General features: G+C 43.3%; 2 protein-coding genes across 2 annotated transcripts; both read left to right on the plus strand.

Moving 5' to 3' along the window:
• Positions 1-4,743: 4,743 nt before the first annotated feature.
• LOC310875204 (uncharacterized protein) lies at positions 4,744-13,179 on the plus strand. The gene is made up of 11 exons (XM_083788350.1): positions 4,744-4,913; positions 6,501-7,231; positions 7,572-7,763; positions 7,931-8,026; positions 8,174-8,339; positions 9,101-9,588; positions 9,849-10,040; positions 10,208-10,303; positions 10,455-10,620; positions 11,319-11,510; positions 12,419-13,179. Exons 2-11 carry the CDS (start codon positions 6,503-6,505, stop codon positions 12,460-12,462), a joined length of 2,361 nt encoding a protein of 786 aa, XP_083644476.1. The 5' UTR covers positions 4,744-4,913; positions 6,501-6,502; the 3' UTR covers positions 12,463-13,179.
• A 5,600-nt stretch (positions 13,180-18,779) lies between these two features.
• On the plus strand, positions 18,780-21,848 carry LOC310876045 (uncharacterized protein; the record flags this gene model as incomplete). Its single annotated transcript, XM_083789492.1, has 6 exons — positions 18,780-18,872; positions 19,051-19,242; positions 19,410-19,505; positions 19,653-19,818; positions 21,316-21,471; positions 21,786-21,848. The coding sequence occupies 6 exons, from the start codon at positions 18,780-18,782 to the stop codon at positions 21,827-21,829; spliced, it is 747 nt and encodes a 248-aa protein (XP_083645618.1). The 3' UTR covers positions 21,830-21,848.
• Positions 21,849-24,295: the final 2,447 nt, after the last annotated feature.

The following is a 24,295-nucleotide window of genomic DNA, read 5'->3' on the forward strand; positions in this document are numbered from 1 at the left end:
CACTGCTGCCCAGACTTGTCCGTCACACAGAAGACAGCTTCAAGAGAAACCACATAACAATGGTGATAGAAACAAGAGGATGAATGCCGCCAGTCCAGTGGACAGACCAGTTCCTGGCCTCAGTCTCATGACTAACTGTCACTTGTCTTGTACAAACATAATGACCATGCCGTCACAAATATATCACGCACACATGTCGCACACAAGTTTCCAATAGGTCCTGAGCTGACGGAAGCCACCAAAGAAGCTGTAGTTTATCAAAGTGATTGTTTAACATCACAGGTGAATAGTTTCATTGTTCATTGTTTAAAAATGGACGCGTTGTGAGCTATTTCAAAATATATACATTTGTAACCGTTTGCATAATTTCGATCAGCATGTTCAGGTTCCAGTAGGCCTACCCTGCCTGTAGCATTGGATGGGTTATTGTGCGGGTGAAGTAGTCTCTCTCCTTCAATTACTCCCCCTCCCTTTCTCTCACAAAATGTCACGCAGAAGTAGTACTTATTTTACTCTGTCTAGAGTAAAGGTCTATTTTATTCTCTCCCTCTCCTATCTCCTCTCTATCCTTCTCCCCCTGTCCCTCTCTCCCTCCCGTCCTCTCTCTCTTTCGCTGTTTATAGGACCTATAACCTTGATTATTTCTCTCATCTGCGTGGGCAAATACTGATACACTTGACGCCATGCCCATCAACTGCCTCATCAGATAGATAGACTGACACCTGGGCACAATGATATGAGATGCTTCTGTTGTTGTCTCCACCAGGCCGAATAGAAGGCATGGGGAGAGAGTATGTTTTGCACTCCGTCCGTCCGTCCGTCCGTCCGTCCGTCCGTCCTTCCGTTCGTCCGTTACCAGCTAATCTCCGGCACTGTTGGCCCGATCCATGCCAAACTTTGCACACACACTCCCTGGATGCCAACGACGAACCTCTGCCCCAAATATTCCTCAACGGCCTGTTATAGCGCCACCATGAGGCCGATTTAGGCAAAACACATTTCTGCAGATTACTCGTACACATTTTATCCATACACAATTCAGTATACACTATCTCCATAGTCATGTGATCAACACGGATCTGCACTATTTCCCATCTTCCATCCTGATTGGCTAAGATTGGCTTCCAAAGATCACATGATTGGTCCGTTTCGAACAAAATGCCACAAATCACAAATACAGTGTGCAATTTCCATGAAATTATACACGCACATTTCCACTAGGCCTATTTTTTTTCTCCAAATCAGCCTCACGGTGGCATGGCAATTCCTGTTTTTACCTATAACTGCATCGATCTGTATACAACTTATGTATGCGCACTCCCTAGAGGCCATGGAAAAACATTTCCCTTGCATCCCTCCACATCTGCCAGTTATAGCGCCACCATGAGGCTGATTTCTGCAAAACACATTGTTTGTTAGTCGCACAGATTTCATCCAAATCTCACGCAAATCGGTACACATGATCTCTGCAGACGAGTCTGTTGGATTTATCAGATTCTACACTGATTGGCTGGAAGATTACCTTCCAAAGTTTTCAGGAGTGCCCGTTTTGTACAAAATGCTGCTCATCCAGAATTCTATCCTCAGAGATGCGAAAACTACAAGAAACTACAAATCGCCATCTTGAACCGGAAGTATGACCCGCTTTCTGTCCGTCGCTCAATCTGGTCCTAAACTAGCATGCAACACATTAATATGCTAAACGGAACGATGCACGAGGATTTTTATTGATATCCTAAGATCATACTTCATCTCATTTCACCAAATCTGAGCTTTAATTCCGAGATGACCGTTTTTCAACTGTTTTTGTTTTCTCTCGTCCGTTTCAAGATGGATGCCGTTTCAGGTCATAGGCCTACACGCCTGCCGTAAGAGGCCTGCTGTAAACGGACGTCATAAAATATATATTTACGACATTGGCGGGCAACGTCAAATATTGTAAAACGTATGAATACATGTTTTGCGGTATGACCTGCTGCAAACGTGATGCATAGTCAGACACCATGCTTCTGGCTGCATATAGGAATCATAGCCCATTCCACATGTGCACTTTTTTTCAGGTTCGCATTTTGCAGCCACTTTGGGTTCAAATCATGAGACTGTGATGGCCACTGTAGGATCTTCCAGGACAGGTTGTGTGTCAGTCTGGCGAGTGGGAGACTGGGGTTCATCCCCGCTCCTGCCCATACAAGGCACCAACCTGCACATTGGGAGCAATTAGGGGTTCACAGTCTTGATCAAGGTCACTTCGACACTAACTCTGGGGGAGCCTGGGATGATGCGGGATCGAATTGGGAACCTTGCCGTTCCCATCCGGCTGCTCTCTAAAGCTTAAGCCTGAGTGTCATTGGACCTTAGGGACAGGACAGGACAGGACAGTAATCCCAATCATTCCTCAAAGTTCACTTATAAGTCATGAAAGATTCTAGACTGGCTGTAAGAGTCTCCTGATTTGAAACCCATAGCGGGTGGTATTTGAAGAAGGCGGTTGCAGAAGTTCCAGACTGCAAAGTGAACTGGAGTGACCGACACTAAAATGCCACGAAGGAATGTTGCCAGAATGTTACCAGAATGTTGGCCAGATTTGCAGTGGTGTTTGAAAAAAATTGGGCGCAACCCTATACTGTATGCTCATAAATACCTTTTTAATTCAAGACCACAATTGAAACGAGGGCTTTTTGCGTTATCCTTCTAACAATTATTGTAAATCGTGCCTAAGTTGTACAACTGTTAATAAAGTATTCAATCGATCAATCTTTGTTTTGGAAGAAAAATCACCAACCTAATGAGGAAACTATTCTGTGAGGATTCGGTAACACTTGCAGATAAGGTTCATGAAATAATTATTAACTAATGATTCAAGTGTTACCGAGGATTCTAACTGCTTTCATTTCTGGATTATGATGCTACAAGCAAGAGGAAATGTAACTGAATACCCTACGGGGCACAAAGAAACAGGTTCACACAAACAGGTGCAGTGACTCGGCACTATGGGAAATGCAGGCCTGCTGCAGAGGTGTTTCCATCACATCAGCCTGGAGCTGCATTTTGATTGATTATTATTAAGTGTAATAGTTTGTCGTGGGTTATAGTAGCGTACAATATCCTGCAGATAAAAAAAAAACACATGGGAAAGACTTGTTTTCGTACCTTAATTGCTGCAGCAGCAGTTATGTGCAATTATGTACCTGCGAGCCTTAGGTCGATTAGCTACATTGTTCATTTCATGTCCTCCAAATAAAGAGCTGGCTGAATAGCAGCTGAAATTATAACCATCAATTAGTTGAGGTAACCATATTGCCATGTCCGCTTATTATAAGCGACTTTCTTCTGTAAAGGTGCTTGTAAAATATTGGTTGCGTTTCTTTTGGGCTTGTTTCTAAAAGTGTAGTTGGGCTTGTTTCCTAAAGTTGTTTAAACCAGTGGTTCTCTCTCAACCTTTTTCATGTCAGCCTATAATAACCTATGTATTTGTATGGGGACTCGCATCTGAAAATATGTTGTGCCAGAGACCCCTCTGTAAATCAGTTATTTTCAAATGGCTGATGTGTATAGGTTTAAAGTAGGGCCGGGACTAATTGCGATTAATTACGATTAATTAACTACAGAAAAATTAATGCATTCAAAAAATTAACACATTTTAATCGCACTATTTATTTCACCGCGGAACGTTGTCACTGGACAGTTTTCAGACCGACCTGCGCACCAAGTGTCCGTGTCCTCTTAATTCAGACAATAACACCACCAGAAACCGCAGACCGCTTTGAGATCACTTTGCTTGTCCCCGTGGATTGGAAATAGGATTTAAAAGGCTATCCGATGGTAGCGTGGATTACAGCACAGTTGTGTGCAATTATTCAATAAAGAATTATTACCCCTATTACTACAAAAACAATGTTTTATTGCTTAAACGTATGTATTCACTATTCATTGATTCACTAGTATACCAAAATCCATTTGAAAGAATTGCTTTCTCACTGTTCTCGGGTCAAATAATGATATGCGATTAAAATGCGATTAATCTAGATTAATTAATCGCAAAGCCTCTGATTAATTAGATTTCTTTTTTTAATCGAGTCCCAGCTCTAGTTTAAAGTGATCATGTGACCTATAGTGGACCTATTTTGGGCTTGTTTTCACAGACTGCTTAAAAATCTGGCAACACAGGTTGTAATTTACAATTAGTAGGCTATACATTGTTTCTATTTTATTTGTTTAGTAAGTTGGATTGTATGAATGTATTTGATTGATCTTATGATAATCTTATCTTACTGTATGTCTGCCATAACGGAAATAAGCGAGCTCGAGTGGTCTTGTTTTCTTTTTGACAGTTGTCTAAAGCATGTTCATGCAGCCTTTCTGTCAATAAAAACCTAATCAACCAGTCAATATAGGCAGGCAGAGCAACAGATTGACAAGATCACCTTAAATCACAAAATTGAGTAGAAGGAAAATAACAAGCCAACTATGCAACTAACTGTAGCCAGGCCTGATCAAAATAAAACTAAATAAATAAAATACAATAAATGTGGCCTATCTTATGTTTTTTTTTAAACGAGGCTTAATTATTCAATAGAATGATACGGACAGTATACCCTTAGGCCATGCATAGGTCCACTACTACATCCCTTTGGCAAGATGACGTCAACAAAAGAAAAGAAAGGACAACACCCATGGTTGCAACTAAAGAGGTTTCGGCGTCTTTTCTCCTCCCACCCCATCATTGTGTTTAAATAGCAGAAGAGGCAGCATCAGGTGTCAGTCTCTCTTACCGCACCGCGTTCTCTCAGCATCACTTGCCACAGGCACACGTGGACATTATTGGGAACGTCAGATTGGGCTATATACTTCTCACCGGGATCTCGGCAGTCAACTGAACTAATCAGTAGGATAGGATACACAAACAGATAAAGGTACGGTCTTTTTTGGTTTTGTTTTGTATTTTGCAAGATGATTAGCTTTAGCTTGTTTTACAGTAGCTATGTCCAAGTCATGCCTACTTAAATCTGAACTGGTAGGCCTATAGCTATGCTATTATATCTAGGAGGCTATGTCTGCTATTTTAACAACAAAGTCAGGACAGTGGGTATTTTTAAGCAAATGATTAGGTTAATATTTTTAATACAAAAAATAATTAATACAAGACAACAACAACGGTTTTTGATGAATAGAAATATGGAAGGCACACCATAAAAATAAATCACTCGTGTGAAGTGAGGGGCGCTCTTATCACCATACATACATCATCATTCATCACATTCCGTGCTCAGCCAATCAAATCATCACAAATGTGGTACCGGCTATAATCACAATTGGCGTCACAACTTTTCTGCCCTCACTTTTTATCCTCAATATGTACTTTGCTCAGCCAATCAAATCATCGCTATGGGGTGATCAGCCAATCAAATAACCTATTATTCACACAATTTCACAAAGCCTATGGCCCCTCAAAATAAAATATATAGGATATTTGTATAAGCCTATATAATGGTCACCCATTCTTGATAACTGGTGCAAAACCTTTAATTTTATAAAAAGTGGTGACTATTAGGCCATGCATGTAATGGGCCAACCTCGTTTTTCTATTTACATGTCAACTCCATAAGATGGCATATATCTGATGCATGGAGTTGACATCTTATGAGTCTGTAAAGTGTAGACACACATTTTTTCAACGTTGCTCAGAGTTCTGTTGATGCTATTAAAATCGTAAATTTTTAACCTAGATTACTTATTTATTTTGGCTTTAGAAGGACTTATGGAGTTATATTATGTTATGGTTGAGACACATCTGATAGCAATATTATTTGATGCATATCAAAAATGTAAATCTTACAATAGCTTCAGCAGCTTTCCTACCTTTTTGAGGGGCGCTAGCCCCTCCTATATATTCAGCTATAGTGTAGATTTTCGTCTTACACAAACGTTAAATTCCCATTGAAACGGAATGGAGAATTGACATTGTGGACGAGCAAATCGGCTGTTTGTCCTACACAAAGATTACATTCCCATTGACCATGAATGGATGATGTACGATGATAAGAGCGTCCCTCACTTTTTTTAATCAGCAAGTGAGACATCGGACCTTAGGATATAGCTACGCCTGTTTATGCATGATTAAATTATGTTTTTGTAGTAATCTGACAGAGTTGACAAAGATCTTTGACACAACGTTAAAGTACCAACAGGACCAAAACATTGTATAAATTATATGTAATTCTAAATTCTTAAGAGTGTGTGTGTGTGTGTGTGTGTGTGTGTGTGTGTGTGTGTGTGTGTGTGTGTGTGTGTGTGTGTGTGTGTGTGTGTGTGTGTGCGTGCGTGCGTGCGTGCGAGTGTGTGTGTGTGTGTGTGTGTGTGTGTGTGTGTGTATGTGTGTGCCTGCTTGCTTGCTTGCGTGCGTGTGCGATTATCTATTCTAGCACAGTATAATGATACATTTGAATGATGGCAAAGATTGATCTTCCCCTTGACTTGAAATCCCCTTTGCTTCCATCCAGACATGGACAGACTGGTACTTTCTGTGATGCTTGCTGCATGCACCTCAATGCTTATGGTTGCCAACGCTTCGTCAACGGCATCACCGCCCACCGCAACATCAACGGGGACCAATGCGACCGGCACAACACCTATGACCAATGAGACCGGCGCAACACCTATGACCAATGAGACCGGCGCAACACCTATGACCAATGCGCCCGGTGCAACACCTATGACCAATGAGACCGGCGCAACACCTATGACCAATGCACCCGGCGCAACACCTATGACCAATGCACCCGGTGCAACACCTATGACCAATGCGCCCGGTGCAACACCTATGACCAATGCACCCGGCGCAACACCTATGACCAATGCACCCGGCGCAACACCTATGACCAATGCACCCGGTGCAACACCTATGACCAATGCACCCGGCGCAACACCTATGACCAATGCACCCGGCGCAACACCTATGACCAATGCGCCCGGTGCAACACCTATGACCAATGCACCCGGCGCAACACCTATGACCAATGCACCCGGCGCAACACCTATGACCAATGCACCCGGCGCAACACCTATGACCAATGCACCCGGCGCAACACCTATGACCAATGCGCCCGGTGCAACACCTATGACCAATGCGCCCGGTGCAACACCTATGACCAATGCACCCAGTGAAACACCTATGACCAATGCGCCCAACGTAGCTCCACTGGTAACCAACACCACAGTGGACACTCTCTCGGTAGGTGATTGTAGAATATAGCAGTGGTTCTCAAACTTTTTCATGTCACGACCCCCAAATTGATATGTATTTGGCCACATCTGAAAATATCTAGTGCCAAGGACCCCTGCAAGAAGATTTGTGTTAAAAAAATACAAAATAATTCCAAACATTTTAACTTAAAAATAGCAGATGTACAACCTTATATATCTGCTATTTTTGAATAGCCAACTTATTATGACCCCCATGGTCCCCTGGGTCCCCACTCTTTAGAGAGCCCTTGGACTGATTGTGAATCAATGTTTGTGCGAGCCACACCTCTAAAAAGTGATTATTCTCCCTCTCCTCCCCACACATACAGTTAAACATCAACAGGACCGGTTGTGGTACCAGCAAGCTCTGCGTGGCAGATCCATCCACCTGTGACCCATCCGTGTCTACTTCCTGCTTCTTCGTCTCCGCCAAGCAAACTGCCGGACAGAACCTTGAGTTCGAGTTGGCCGGAGAGTCAACTGGATATATTGCTGCCACTCTGTCCACAGACACCACCGCGGTATGGAGAATCTACTTAATGAAAATTTAATAAATGCGCTACATGTATGTACGTATGTATTATTATTATCCACATGCCTGTGTGTTTTAAGATGAGGCTAAGGAATCCATCTAGCTGTATATATGTCTGTCTGTATCTTGTGCTGATTGTTCAATTCTCCACTACAGGGTGGTAATGATGTAACCTACATCTGTGCCAACAACAACGGTGTGATTCAGTTCTTCAGTGCCTTTCTCAACAACGGAGTTCTGAATGTGACAACTGTGAGTTTCCTCCATGTGTATAGGCTATTTGTAAATGGACATAAATATCAGTTCTGAATAAGAATGGTATACTAAGCTAATTGTAACAACTGTTGTCTTGTTTGAGCCATATTTAGCTGAAACTTTGTTTTCTTTTTTTCTTTTCAGATGAATGTCAACTCTGTGAAGGGAGTATTGGTTGGAAATCAGATCCAGTGTACCTTTGCAGCCACCATACCAGATTCAACTGCCGCCAGACGCAAGAGAAGGGCCACCACCACAGCCAGCCAAAGCTTCTCCATGGGTGTGTCCACTGGCACTGGCGGTACTGCCGGTAAGCAAAGCATCACTTCATGTTCTAATTAGAAACAAACACTTTGTTTCCCAAAGAAAGTTAGGAAAAGACTTGGTAATCTGTATGTTAGGTCACAAGTCACTATAATGTTGAAGTAGTTGTGTTTTCAAGTTGTCTGTCTGGTGTCCATCCGTGTACGTCACAACCTCATTAACTCAATATCTCAGGAACGCCTTGATAGAATTTCTACATATTTGGCATGAATGTCCACTTGGACTAAGGATGAACTGATTAGGTGGTCAGGGAGGTTAAAGGTTAAGGGGAATGTTTTTGTTGAATAGTCTCTCTTCATAATGTGTGAATTTACTCCATATTTAGTGGGGTGAAGGCGAGGCATAACATTGCGAACTTTATTTGAATGTTAAAAAAGTGGCCGTGTCATACTGTATGTACCAAACATGCAGGATTTCAGTTGAAGATTGATTGATGGGTGGATTTCATATTATTGGTCGGTTCAAGCCTACGTAAACACACATAATGTGTTTTACTGGAAGAAAATGTGATGTGGTTTTTGATAAAACAATACAAAGAAATTGAGGTTTTAAATGTTTTGTGCATATTGTTAAATAGGCGCAAGATATGAGATCATGTCATCGTGACACACACACACACACACGCCTGTACGATTTTTTTTTGTCTTTCATCTTTTGTATGCCCTTATTCCGATCTGTCTCTTCTAAGTGACTCTGGATAAGAGCATGTGAGCTGAAGGCCTAAATTGTAATTGCTTGTGTCCTCAGGCACTCTTGGAACCCCCACGACTAAAGTCCAGAGCAACGTTGTGAACCTGGCTAATCCGGCGAGCGCCGTCACCCTCGTGACAAGCAGCAGCACAGCTACCACAGCTGGCGCAACACCGGCGGTGACCAATGCGCCCGGCGCAACACCTATGACCAATGCTCCCGGCGCAACACCTATGACCAATGCACCCGGCGCAACACCTATGACCAATGCTCCCGGCGCAACACCTATGACCAATGCACCCGGCGCAACACCTATGACCAATGCACCCGGCGCAACACCTATGACCAATGCACCCGGCGCAACACCTATGACCAATGCACCCGGCGCAACACCTATGACCAATGCACCCGGCGCAACACCTATGACCAATGCACCCGGCGCAACACCTATGACCAATGCACCCAACGGCACAACGGTAGCGGTAACAGTAGCGGCGACCACTGTAGCTCCGCTGGTAACCAACACCACAGTGGACACTCTCTCGGTAGGTGATTGTAGGATATAGCAGTGGTTCTCAAACTTTTTCAAGATTTGTGTTAAAAAAAAATCCAAACATTTTAACTTAAAAATAGCAGATGTACAACCTTATATATCTGCTATTTTTGAATAGCCAACTTATTATGACCCCCATGGTCCCCTGGGTCCCCACTCTTTAGAGAGCCCTTGGACTGATTGTGAATCAATGTTTGTGCGAGCCACACCTCTAAAAAGTGATTATTCTCCCTCTCCTCCCCACACATACAGTTACACATCAACAGGACCGGTTGTGGTACCAGCCAGCTCTGCATGGCAGATCCATCCACCTGTGACCCATCCGTGTCTACTTCCTGCTTCTTCGTCTCCGCCAAGCAAACTGCCGGACAGAACTTTGAGTTTGAGTTGGCCGGAGAGTCAACTGGGTATATTGCTGCCAGTCTGTCCACAGACACCACCGCGGTATGGAAAATCTACTTAATGAAAATTGAATAAATGCGCTACATGTATGTACGTATGTATTATTATTATCCACATGCCTGTGTGTTTTAAGATAAGGCTAAGGAATCCATCTAGCTATACGTCTGTCTGTATCTTGTGGGTGCTGATTGTTCAATTCTCCCCTACAGGGTGGTAATGATGTAACCTACATCTGTGCCAACAACAACGGTGTGATTCAGTTCTTCAGTGCCTTTCTCAACAACGGAGTTCTGAATGTGACAACTGTGAGTTTCCTCCATGTGTATAGGCTATGTGTAAATGGACATATCAGTTCTGAATAAGAATTTGGTATACCTAAGCTACTGTAACTGTAACAACTGTTGTCTTGTTTGAGCCACATTTTGCTGAAACTTTGTTTTCTTTTTTTCTTTTCAGATGAATGTCAACTCTGTGAAGGGAGTATTGGTTGGAAATCAGATCCAGTGTACCTTTGCAGCCACCATACCAGATTCAACTGCCGCCAGACGCAAGAGAAGGGCCACCACCACAGCCAGCCAAAGCTTCTCCATGGGTGTGTCCACTGGCACTGGCGGTACTGCCGGTAAGCAAAGCATCACTTCATGTTCTAATTAGAAACAGAAACACTTTGTTTCCCAAAGAAAGTTGCGAAAATACTTGGTAATCTGTATGTTAGGTCGCAAGTCACTATAATGTTGAAGTAGTTGTGTTTTCAAGTTGTCTGTCCATCCGTGTACGTCACAACCTCATTAACTCAATATCTCAGGAACGCCTTGATAGAATTTCTACATATTTGGCACAAATGTCCACTTGGACTTAAGGATGAACTGATTAGGTGGTCAGGGAGGTTAAAGGTTAAGGGGAATGTTTTTGTTGAATTTACTTGTGTGAATTTACTCCATATTTAGTGGGGTGAAGGTGAGGTATAACATTGCGAACTTTATTTGAATGTTAAAAAGTGGCCGTGTCATACTGTACAGTATGTACCAAACAACGGATTTCATATTATTGGTTGGTTCAAGCCTACGTAACCACACATGATGTGTTTTACTGGAAGAAAATGTGATGTGTTTTTTGATAAAACACACACACACACACACACACACACACACACACACACACACACACACACACACACACACACACACACACACACACACACACACACACACGCCTGTACGAAAAATGTTTGTCTTTCATCTTTTGTATTCCCTTATTCCGATCTGTCTGGATAAGAGCATGTGAGCTGAAGGCCTAAATTGTAATTGCTTGTGTCCTCAGGCACTCTTGGAACCCCCACGACTAAATTCCAGAGCAACGTTGTGAACCTGGCTAATCCGGCGAGCGCCGTCACCCTCGTGACAAGCAGCAGCACAGCTACCACACCGGCGGTGACCAATGCGCCCAGCGCAACAACGGTAGCGGCGACGACCACAAGCCATGCTATTCCACTCTGTCACTCCTTCTCCAAAGGTAAGCCAGTTATGTTTTCCCGTGGTATTTTTGTTTGTATTTTTATTTGCTTGTTTCAAACCGTGACTGTGTGCATGTAAGCCTAAGAGAAATATGCATAGCGAGAGTATTAAAATCTAAAGAAAGGCCTTTTTATAGACCAATTCTTTGTTTACAAACATTGGGACTGGGCGCACGTGGGTGACTGTTTCATGTAAGCAATTCCCAACATATCTCCAAACCTGTTGTTTTGGGGAGCGCTGGTTTCAGTCCATTCAACCTCCTCTTGTGTGTTGGCTAGTGAGATGCACCCTAGGAGACATTTATATTTCAAAGCCCAACAGTGTTGCGCACAGAGAACAGATGATATACAAGCTCACATCGCATCGCGGATGCGACTGCATGCTGTTGCTTATCAGTGTGACGTCGTCTCTTAAGGAGTCTATACAAATACGTTTTCAGAAGTGATTTTAAAGATGACACTGACCTAGCTAGTCTTCCGCAGGGCATTCCACAGCCTATAGGTGACCGGGCTGCAAAAGCCCGATCACTCATGGGAACTACCAAGGGTCTAAGACACACACTCCGGCTTACATGGTTCCAGCATAATCTAAGATGTAGCTGGGAGCCAGGCCTTGCAAAGCTTTAAAAGTCATCAGTAAAATCTTAAAATCAACTCTGAAACTCACTGTCAGCCAGCGAACTGCACTGCACTGCAATTCAGTGCAATGAACTGCACTGCACATTGCAATTAACCGCACTGCACTACACTGTTATGAACTGTGTGTGCTGCAATGAACTGAACAAGTATATCTGCATACTGACTAATTTATCTTTTATCGCCCCACTTCCTCTCCCTCTCCCTCTCTCTCTCTCTCTCTCTCTCTCTCTCATTCTGTGACTTTTACTGTGCGCCTATTCAAATACAGTTCTTTTGATCATTTTGGCCGTGGTTGGTGTGTCCATACTCTGAGGAGGTCGGCTCAGAAGAACAGCACAGCTTCGTAGAGGAAGCGCCACTCTGGAAGTTCATACATTTCCCATCTGCTTTTATTATTTACCATTGTACATATTTCTCAGACTCATATCCACCTACTGGGTGCAAGTTGTCTTCGTTAATACGTGGGGGGGGGACACAAATTACGTCAAACAGGCTTAATTTTCCCTCCATTCTTCTGTAACCTTTACAGTAAGAGATGCAATGAAGGATGCTTAGGTCTTAAAACAGACCCTGTTTACAACCAATACGTCAGCTGTAATTTACAAATGTATCCACTGCACAAGTCCTAAAATACAAATTTATTTCCTTGAACCGGCATTATGTGGGATCAGTAACTTGTTACTCAGATTTTATTCTGTACAACATATTTATTGCTATTATTTTGTCTTTTGTAAAATAAGAATGTTCATGTTATGTCTATTTGTGTTTGGGCATGTGTGCGTGTGCATGCATATTTTGTATATGACATGTGAGCGAGGAAAAGACCAACCTCTGCTCTATAGTCACTCATCAAAATGATGTGAGCATATGGCAGACAAATCCCTCTGCATGCCTGTGCTTGCATGCTACAGATAAAAGACTCAAAAAGTCTGAAATTATACCTATCGGGCAATCCTAAAAATATGATGTGTATTTGTATAAAGTGTATCTAGATGAATAGCTAGACAAGAGCCAGTAATTGTGCAGATGGAGATGGGGTGTTCACACCTTCTATTTGTTTTGGTCCTGGAAAGTCAAGGATTCAGGGGATCTATTGAGAGGCTGCTCCACTGGCACTCTGTCTATCAACATTTATCCCAGACATTTTGTCTGTCCTATAGTGACTGTGCCGGTGTGACACAAGTGAACAAGCCCAAAGCAGTGCTCTAAATGAAGCCTTCATTGGCAGTGTGTGTGTGTGTGCGTGTGTGTGTGTGTGTGTGTGTGTGTGTGTGGGTGTGCATGTGCCCTTGAAGAAGGGTGAAGCAATAAAGCCACTGGTTGGTAATTATATGTATGTGACTTTTCATCTTGTACTGTACTGCACTGTACAATAATTGTATTACATTTTTGCAATAAATGCTCATCAATACTAATTAATTTACTGTCTTTATCTAACTCTTTAGAGTTGAGGGGGGGGGGGGGGGGGGTGCAGCACCATAAGAAGGAATTGCATGCAGTTATAGTCTGGAAGTACAGTAACAAATTCCTGGAACTAGTTTTTCTGCATCTTTTTGAGACTGGGTGTTCCAGATTGTCTCATCCCCTCCTATCCCACCATGTAGCCCATACTGTTTAAATAGCAGAACACAGAGTCCACAGGCGCACCTGTGGCGTTAGAGCCTCGTTTGTGTGGAACCTATAGCTCTCAACGAATCTTGGCATCAACTCAAAGAAAGTAGCGATACAGAAACAATAGTTGTCAGGTAAGGTAACTGGAACTATAGGGTTTTTTGTCAAATCTGCCTATATTTAGTCTACCTTTCAAATGGCTTATGCATCTATAATGCAGCTGTACTGTATGTAATTTTGTCTTAAGATTCTAAGTATATTACAACTTTGTTTTTTTTTCAACCAAGTTGAAGTTCATGTTTTAGGTTGTCATTAGAGAAAGTAAAAGATGAGTGTTATTGTTTTTGCATTTGCTGCTTTCTTTCGTTTTAGCGATTTTATCCATTTTTGACAGGGGTCGGGGGCATTCGAACATGGGGATAAATATGTATTTTTTTCACAAAATGTTACTGCAAATTTTTTAATTAATATTTACTATAGTCCTATTAGACTCCAGGAATTTACATCTGTCCACACAATAGTGTGTATATATACTGTAGGCTCAATATGTCAGTTTGTCACCTCCCCCTTCACATTCAATAGATCCTGTGATATTTTGTGGAGAGATGTAATTTCCTGGGGTCTAGTAGGACTATAGTAAATAAAAGAAGAAATCGCTATAACATTTTGTGAAAAAATACTTATTTAGCCCCATGTTCGAATGCCCCCGCCCCCCTGTAAAATAATTGCTAAAATCACTAAAACGAAAGAAAGCAGCATATGAAAATAAATTAACACTTATCTCTTACTTTCTCTAATAACAAGCTAAAACATGAACCTTGGTTGAAAAAAACTAAAGTTGTCCTTTAAGTTTATTACTGTATCTATGACTATGTCTTACTAAAGTATTACATAGGCCTACCTTTTTTTTATAGGGTGGTTATTGAAGATTAAAATAGATGCTACTGTACCACAGAAAAGAAATATAACCCTAATCAGTAGCCTACTAATTCAAAGTCTTTCATGTTAAGATGTATTGGGACCGCTGTGAGTCACATTCCCAGAAAACGAGTGTAGACAAGGTAGTGGTAGAAAGTGATGAAAGATTGCTCAATTTACATCGAAATCAATAATCATTTGGTATCATAAGTAACAGGGTGAGGGGTTATATGTGTATGTATTGCATCACTTCTTACGCTTGAGTACATTCAGTACAGTACAGTACAATGTATGTGAAATATGTGAAATATGTGATTGCAGGTATTTCATCACTGGGCTTGAAGTACAGTACAGTTTAAGTGTTTTTTTATGTTGAAACTGTAAAAAGAACAGGAAACTAGCTATTTGTTGTTAAAGAAAATAAATAATATAAATGTTGTTTTAATCAAAAGGATATCACTTACAGCACCTCTAAAGGTTATAGACTCATTGGGCCCTATTTTCGTCACTGGCCCTTATCTACTATGCTTACTAATTGCCTAATATTTTGAAAAACATTTTTGAATAGTTCAAATAGCCGATCCACAAGCTGACAGTGTGTTGATTTAGATCGGCTAGTTGAACAATTTTAATATATTTTTCAAAATAGTAAAAAAACTAAACAACGGCAAAGAAGTTTAGGGATAAGGGGTTTAACACTGACAAAATAGGGCCCATTGCCTTCAAAATGTGTCTCATCATTGAGATTTTTTCTGACTGTAAAGTTGCCCGAGGGCCAAAAGGCTCCAAAAACTGTCAGCGATGCTTTTCATGGATTTTATTTCTCCCAACTCCAGCTCCAGTGCAGATATTCAATAATAATACTGGCCAAAAATCCAAAATAAAGAACTCAACAATACTTAATGCAAAAAGAACAAAACCGCACTAGGCTATGCCCATGAAATGGGCCCTAGCAGCTCTCTCACTAGGCTGTCAGCATGTTGCCTGCCCGAGCATCACTGACTAGCTCTGCCTGCAGTCTCCTCCCACAAACAGAGAAGCAATTACATCTAAACAGCTTATCTACAAGCTCACAGATATCTGCCAAACATGAATAAGTAACCAAATAAATAGATGTTCTATTCTAGACTAAACATCATTTGGGTTTGCTTTAATTTCCAAAGATAATAGAAATACTTTGCTCAACAATATTGTGAAACACCCCTACTCCTCAACAATACTTGGCACCTTCCCCCCCTTCTTAAAGGGACACTTCACCCTTTTTGCAAAAAAATATATGTTAATGACGTTTAGAAGCTTTAGAACACTTTCCCGGGGGTCTTTATATGTGTAATATGTGGTTTTAGATATTTTAGATTGTAGCAGTGAGCCCAGTGTCTCTGATGTCATGGACACTGGTCTCACTTCCTTCCTGGACTACAATTCCAAAAATACTTTGGTGCACTGCTCCTCCTTGTGTATAGGGGGGGAGGTCTGTCTTACTGAGTACACATGTAGTCCAGGAAGTAAGTGATCCCAGTGTCCATGACATCAGAGACACTGGGCTCACTGATACAATCTAAAATATCTAAAACCACATATTACACACATAAAGACCCCCAGGAAAGTCTTCTAAAGCTCCTAAATGTCATTAACATATATTTTTTAGCAAAAAGGGTGAAGTGTCCCTTTAAGCTGAATGGCTGAACCCTGCTCTGGTTCAGCAGTTCAGATTCAGACAGAAGAGTGCCAGCACTGGAGAGGCCATACCAGTGACAAACAATGAGCTAACCACAGGTTACAATAAACTAACCGTTTTCCCTGCAAGTCTGTGTGTATCATTTCATTTGTACATCATTATGAAACCTGAATATGTTGTGAATAAATTGTGAATGCATTCATCAACAGTATTGACATTATATCATGCTAGGACCTGTCTGCCCCACTACCCACAGTCTGTGTGGTGTGTGCGTGCGTGCAATGTCCTTAATCAGAGTGTGTGTGTATAGGGCACGGGCTGCCCCGTGACACTGACTATCTAGCACTGTCAATTATTATATTAGCATATTTGCATTATATTAGATCCTAGCTGACTTGAATGACCCTTTGCTTCTACCCAGACATGGACAGACTGGTTCCCTATGTGATGTTTGTTGCATTTGCCTCAATGCTCATCGGCACCAACACTCAGACCACCACACCGTTAGTTATGAGTTCGTCCGACAGTGCCACAACAACAGCAGCAGGGACGAATGCACCCAGTGACACAACAGCAGCACCAGGGACGAATGCACCAGGGACGAATGCACCCAGTGACACAACAGCAGCAGGGACGAATGCACCAGGGACGAATGCACCCAGTGACACAACAGCAGCACCAGGGACGAATGCACCAGGGACGAATGCACCCAGTGCCACAACAGCAGCAGCAGGGACGAATGCACCAGGGACGAATGCACCAGGGACGAATGCACCCAGTGCCACAACAACAACAGCAGCAGGGACGAATGCACCAGGGACGAATGCACCCAGTGCCACAACAACAGCAGCACCAGGGACGAATGCACCAGGGACGAATGCACCCAGTGCCACAACAACAACAGCAGCAGCAGGGACGAATGCACCAGGGACGAATGCACCCAGTGCCACAACAACAGCAGCACCAGGGACGAATGCACCAGGGACGAATGTACCCAGTGACACAACAGCAGCAGGGACGAATGCACCAGGGACGAATGCACCCAGTGACACAACAACAGCAGCAGGGACGAATGCACCCAGTGACACAACAGCAGCAGCAGGAACGAATGCACCAGGGACGAATGCACCCAGTGACACAACAGCAGCACCAGGGACGAATGCACCAGGGACGAATGCACCCAGTGACACAACAGCAGCAGGGACGAATGCACCAGGGACGAATGCACCCAGTGACACAACAGCAGCTGCAGGGACAAATGCACCAGGGACGAATGCACCCAGTGACACAACAGCAGCAGGGACGAATGCACCAGGGACGAATGCACCCAGTGACACAACAGCAGCACCAGGGACAAATGCACCAGGGACGAATGCACCCAGTGACACAACAGCAGCTGCAGGGACAAATGCACCAGGGACAAATGCACCCAGTGACACAACAGCAGCAGCAGGGACGAATGCACCAGTGACAAATGCACCAGTGACGAATGCACCAGTGACGAATGCACCAGTGACAAATGCACCAGTGACAAATGCACCAGTGACGAATGCACCAGTGACGAATGCACCAGTGACGAATGCACCAGGGACGAATGCACCAGTGACGAATGCACCAGTGACGAATGCACCAGTGACGAATGCACCAGTGACGAATGCACCAGTGACGAATGCACCAGTGACAAATGCACCAGTGACGAATGCACCAGTGACGAATGCACCAGTGACAAATGCACCAGTGACAAATGCACCAGTGACAAATCCACCCTATGACACAACGGCAGCAGCAGGGACGAATGCACCAGTGACGAATGCACCAGTGACAAATGCACCAGTGACGAATGCACCAGTGACGAATGCACCAGTGACGAATGCACCAGTGACAAATGCACCAGTGACGAATGCACCAGTGACAAATGCACCAGTGACGAATGCACCAGTGACGAATGCACCAGTGACGAATGCACCAGTGACAAATCCACCCTATGACACAACGGCATCAGCAGCGACGAATGCACCAGTGACGAATGCACCAGTGACGAATGCACCAGTGACGAATGCACCAGTGACGAATGCACCAGTGACAAATGCACCAGTGACGAATGCACCAGTGACAAATGCACCAGTGACGAATGCACCAGTGACGAATGCACCAGTGACGAATGCACCAGTGACAAATCCACCCTATGACACAACGGCATCAGCAGGGACGAATGCACCAGTGACAAATGCACCAGTGACGAATGCACCAGTGACGAATGCACCAGTGACGAATGCACCAGTGACGAATGCACCAGTGACGAATGCACCAGTGACGAATGCACCAGTGACAAATCCACCCTATGACACAACGGCAGCAGCAGGGACGAATGCACCAGTGACGAATGCACCAGTGACGAATGCACCAGTGACGAATGCACCCTATGACACAACAGCAGCAGCAGGGACCAATGCACCCAGTGCCACAACAGCAGCAGAGACTACTGTGCCAAGTGCTACAACAGCAGCAGAGACCAGTGCAACAGTCGCTGCACTTGTACCCAACACCACAGTGGAGGCTCTCTCGGTAGGTGATTGTAGAATGTAGAATAGACTGACAAAGCTGGCAGTCATAGCAGCCTTAGTTTGATTCACACACCTTGTACTTGCCACACCTCTAAATGATTCTTCTCCCTCTCCTCCCCACACATACAGTTACACATCAACAGGACCGGTTGTGGTACCAGCAAGCTCTGCGTGGCAGATCCATCCACCTGTGACCCATCCTTGTCTACTTCCTGCTTCTTCGTCTCCGCCAAGCAAACTGCCGGACAGAACCTTGAGTTCGAGTTGGCCGGAGAATCAACTGGATATATTGCTGCCAGTCTGTCCACAGACACCACCGCGGTATGGAAAATCTACTTAATGAAAATTGAATAAATGCGCTACATGTATGTACGTATGTATTATTATTATCCATGTGCCTGTGTGTTTTAAGATAAGGCTAAGGAATCCATCTAGCTATACGTCTGTCTGTATCTTGTGGGTGCTGATTGTTCAATTCTCCCCTACAGGGTGGTAATGATGTAACCTACATCTGTGCCAACAACAACGGTGTGATTCAGTTCTTCAGTGCCTTTCTCAACAACGGAGTTCTGAATGTGACAACTGTGAGTTTCCTCCATGTGTATAGGCTATTTGTAAATGGACATAAATATCAGTTCTGAATAAGAATGGTATACTAAGCTAACTGTAACAACTGTTGTCTTGTTTGAGCCATATTTTGCTGAAACTTTGTTTTCTTTTTTTCTTTTCAGATGAATGTCAACTCTGTGAAGGGAGTATTGGTTGGAAATCAGATCCAGTGTACCTTTGCAGCCACCATACCAGATTCAACTGCCACCAGACGCAAGAGAAGGGCCACCACCACAGCCAGCCAAAGCTTCTCCATGGGTGTGTCCACTGGCACTGGCGGTACTGCCGGTAAGCAAAGCATCACTTCATGTTCTAATTAGAAACAGAAACACTTTGTTTCCCAAAGAAAGTTGCGAAAAGACTTGGTAATCTGTACGTATGTTAGGTCGCAAGTCACTATAATGTTGAAGTAGTTGTGTTTTCAAGTTGTCTGTCCAGTGTCCATCCGTGTACGTCACAACCTCATTAACGCCTCAGGAACGCCTTGATAGAATTTCTACATATTTGGCACAAATGTCCACTTGGACTTAAGGATGAACTGATTAGGTGGTCAGGGAGGTTAAAGGTTAAGGGGAATGTTTTTGTTGAATAGTCTCTCTTCATATTGTGTGAATTTACTCCATATTTAGTGGGGTGAAGGCGAGGTATAACATTGCAAACTTGATTTGTTCAGAGCAGGAAGGAGCAGAAGGGAAGAGACAGTAATAACACGCTTAAGATTTGGACATACAGGCCTAAATGCAGCACTATTTATGGTAGGAAAACATAACACAGGGAGGTGCGATCATTGTGGGGAGGAGGAAACAGTTAAGCATGTAATGATGAAGTGTAGGGCATATGAAGGAGAAAGAAGACAGCTAAGTGTGCAGGCAAAGCGTTAACAGCCAAGAGACAGAGCTGCCAGGGCCCTTAGTTAAGGGATAGCCTTTAGTGCAGTCACTGTATGGTGTGTTGTCTTTAGTTGTGCTTTAAGTTTCCTTTGTTTTTGTAAATGTATTTTCCAGCACAGTCTTATTTATTGGAAAGGCCTTCATTTTTTAGAGAAATAAAGAATCAGAAAACCGGTAATCCTGAACTTTTGGAGCCTAGGCCACTCGGTCAACTCTACAGTGACATGCCTGTGTGGTAGATTAATTCACTACCAAAGAGAAAACAAAGTCAAGAGGCAAACTGCACAGATTCATCTTATTGTAGGCTGTCAGTCCCAGTGATGTCTTAAAAACGAGTCAGTTCTGTGGTACTGGTGCTGCAGGCTTTATTTCTTGCCTTCTTTCAATAAGCCAACACACCAGTACCACAGAACTGACTCGGAGTGACAGTCAAAATTCACTGGCTGCACGTAGTCAGTGTCAAAGGTAATGAAGTTGTTGGAACCCACATGAACATAAACAATCAAAACTTTTACTTGTGACACGCTCCATGTAACAAACATTCAAACTCCCGTCTGCTCAGCACGCAGACGGAAGCTGCAATAACTTGTGTGCGCCTGAGCTTACTCAGCACCATATAAGGCAATTCTACCGGAAATGACGGCAACACACTTTGGGGAACATTTTACCAACATAAGTAAATAGTAAAACAAAAATCATAACATTACGGCAGTCACATAGGCTATATATTTAATATATAAATCATGTTGAAAGACAGAGTGAGCACTTTGAAAAGTGCACATGAAGTTTGCAACATGAGAGCTGTTTATTCCTGAGCTGCAATTTCAGGTACGGGACGAATGTTGTCACAATGTACTAAAAAGGTTTGTCTTTAATCTATCGGTTGTTTTCTTAGACTCTCTTGGAAGCCCCAACACCCTCGTCCGGAGCAACGTTGTGAACCTGGCAGACCCTACAAGCGACAACACAAACATATTAGGCAGTACCACAACAGCTGCTCCCACCACCACCACAAGCCACGCCATTCTACTCTGTCAGTCCCTCTCCAAAGGTAAGCTAGCCACACTGCCATGGCTCACTTTGTGTTATTTGTTGAGTGGTGCTAGCCACTCCAATGAACAGCTTGTGTGTGTGTGCGCGTGCATGCGTGCGTGCAAAACCGTATTAAGGATGGTCCACACCAATGCAACTCCTTGCAGCTGCCATTGGGGATAATGGTTGGACGTGTGACTATAGTTACATTGGTGCGGTCTGGGACGTGTACATAAATTACTCATATATTTGCTTCTTCCCTCTTTCTTTCTTTCTTTCTTTCTTTGTCTTGCTCCCATTCTGTGGCTTTTATGTGCACCTGTTTAAACACAGTTCCTCTGATCATTTTGGGTGTGGTTGGTGTGTCCATGCTCTGAGGAGGTCGGCTCAGAAGAACAGCACAGCTCCGTTGAGGAAGCTCCACTCTGGATGATCATCACTTTTTTCTGATTTACAATGCACACACTTCTCATATATTCAGCTAACCACCTCTGGAACAAGTGGTCAGTTAATCAAACACAAACACACTTATACCTCAGTTTTTATAATTTATAAGCTTAAGAGATGCAATGGCTGACACCAGTAATGTTTACTGTACAACCAATACCTGTGCTTTGATTTACAATTGTGCCGGTATCCAATGCACAATTTCTCATTTGTCTGTGGTCAGAGTCACATTTTGTCTTCAGGTGTCAGAAGTTACAAAGAATGAGTGACAGAATGATGTATTAATTACGTGTTGTAACTTGCCATGTGTGCTCTCATAGCTCAGATTTTGTCTTATTTACATGACCAACTCATCTGAAAGCATCAACCTATTTATTACTATTGTTATTTTGTCTTTTGTAAAATAGATGCTCTATTGACTGTTCATGTTGTGTCGGGGGTCATCCCTGTGTTCCCCCGGCTGGGTTCTATATGTCCCCCGCCTATGTTCCCAGCTTACCAAATGGGCTATGGTTATAAATGAGGGTGAGGTTCGGGGGGGTCGAATTGGCTTACCCAACCATAAATATATGTTCTATTTTCTGGAGATCTGAAGTGATGTGGATACCCCTGTTACTGAACTCTTCGGGTTAACGTAAAGATGCATCCAATACACATAATAATACTGTGACGTTGTAGGGAAGCTAGAAGGACGAGACGAGGTTCAAGGTTCCTAGCTCAAACACACTGAGCCTGGATTTATTCCCTTTCCAAGGCAGCACAAACTAACCCGAGGTTGAGGGTCACTGACTTCAAACAATAAAACAAAGGGTGGCCAGCCCAATGCTACTAATATCAGAACGTGCCATGTCTCTCAGTTATCTCAATCCAGTCTCTAGCACAACAGAACAACCCAGAACTTCCTTATCTTTCCCCCTCACCGGAACACATGTAACCAATACCCAAACAGTGACACCTCCCTCAATCAAAGTAATAGAATACATGTGTAAATAGCACCCCCAGCGTTACAATACTATACTGTGAAAGAAAGAAGGACTGAAAATTATGAAAGTCATTCTTTATTTAAATAATTCATTTTAACCATGTTGTTCACATGGTACTTTTTTAGTGTACTCATCTGAAAGCATCAACCTATTTATTTATTGTTATTTTGTCTTTTGTAAAATAGATGCTCTCAGATGGACTGTTGTCTGTTTTTTGTCGGGGGTCACCTGCTTCTCATTAAAATATTTTAATGTTAAAAAAGAAAGTGTTGGGGCGCCTGCTGGCCTAGTGGTCCAGGGCGACGCATGCCACATAGGCCCACTGTTGGCCTTGGCCTGACAGCGCGTCGCGTGTTCGAGTCCCGTTCATGACGACCTTTGCTGTGTGTCTCTCCCCTTCTCTCCCTCCCTTTCCTGTCTATCTTCACCTGATAGGCTACTATCAATAAAGGCAGAAAAGCCACAAAAAAAAAAGAAAGTGTTGTTCCACACCTCCCCTGCCTGTGTGTGTGTGTGTGTGTGTGTGTGTGTGTGTGTGTGTGTGTGTGTGTGTGTGTGTGTGTGTGTGGTACCCTCACAAAAACATGCAGTAATCCTGGTCCAGGGCGCCTGATGGAGGGGAAAGGAACTGGTCGCAATAACGTGTTCCTTCCACGCGCTACGTCCTGTCAGGTGAAAAGAACCAGCTTGGACTCCTCATGCATAGAAGGAGGCATGAGGTCAGTCCGCTGCCCCCCCAGGTTGGCAGAGGAAGTGTAGCGCCCAGGATTACATTAGTTAATTGGCACTGGGTGAAAAAACTGTGTTGCAAAATCATGGCATAAACATTAAGAGAAGAAAAAAGGTACACAATTTTCATTAACCACTTAACCCTCTTGTTGTTCGTCTACATGTGTTGTGAGCTTGAAGATCAGCTATTTTTGTGGAATAATAGATAATTATTAAATGCCCAGAATAGGGATGCTATAAGGTTCATGTACCCATTGATGTTTCGCGGCTGAACACACATACTGTATGAACGGGTGAAAATCATAGTAGGAGGAGAAGAGTCAACTTTTCACGTTGATTTTCCAAACAGTTTCCCAGTTTCTAGGAATTACATTTTGGGTGGGCAAGATGGGGCGGCGTCGCGTCGTTGTGTGTGTGTGCGTGTGTGTGTGTGTGTGTGTGTGCGTGTGTGTGTGTGTGTGTGCGTGTGTGTTGTGTGTGTTTGTGTGTGCGTGATGTGTAGGGCACAATGGGTTTAAAAACACAGCTGAAACATGAAGTGGAGTCTATCAACTCCCACAATTTCCTTCTTCCCATATTGCGCTGCAACGTAACTATAGGATGAGCTGCCCTTCGGGCGGCTATATATTATCAGGATATATGTGATATGTACCATACAAGGCAAGATTTATTTTCATGATTCTG

This window comes from Protomyctophum parallelum (genome assembly GCF_964188405.1).
Source record: "Protomyctophum parallelum genome assembly, chromosome: 18".
Classification (NCBI taxonomy): Eukaryota; Metazoa; Chordata; class Actinopteri; order Myctophiformes; family Myctophidae; genus Protomyctophum; species Protomyctophum parallelum.

Excerpts from the sequence above, each read along its gene's own strand:
- LOC310875204 (XM_083788350.1), top strand. The coding sequence starts at position 6,503 with ATGGACAGACTGGTACTTTCTGTGATGCTTGCTGCATGCACCTCAATG. Across the intron at positions 10,041-10,207 it reads TGTCCACAGACACCACCGCG|GGTGGTAATGATGTAACCTA; the intron begins GTATGGAAAATC and ends TCTCCCCTACAG. Across the intron at positions 10,621-11,318 it reads TGGCACTGGCGGTACTGCCG|GCACTCTTGGAACCCCCACG; the intron begins GTAAGCAAAGCA and ends TTGTGTCCTCAG.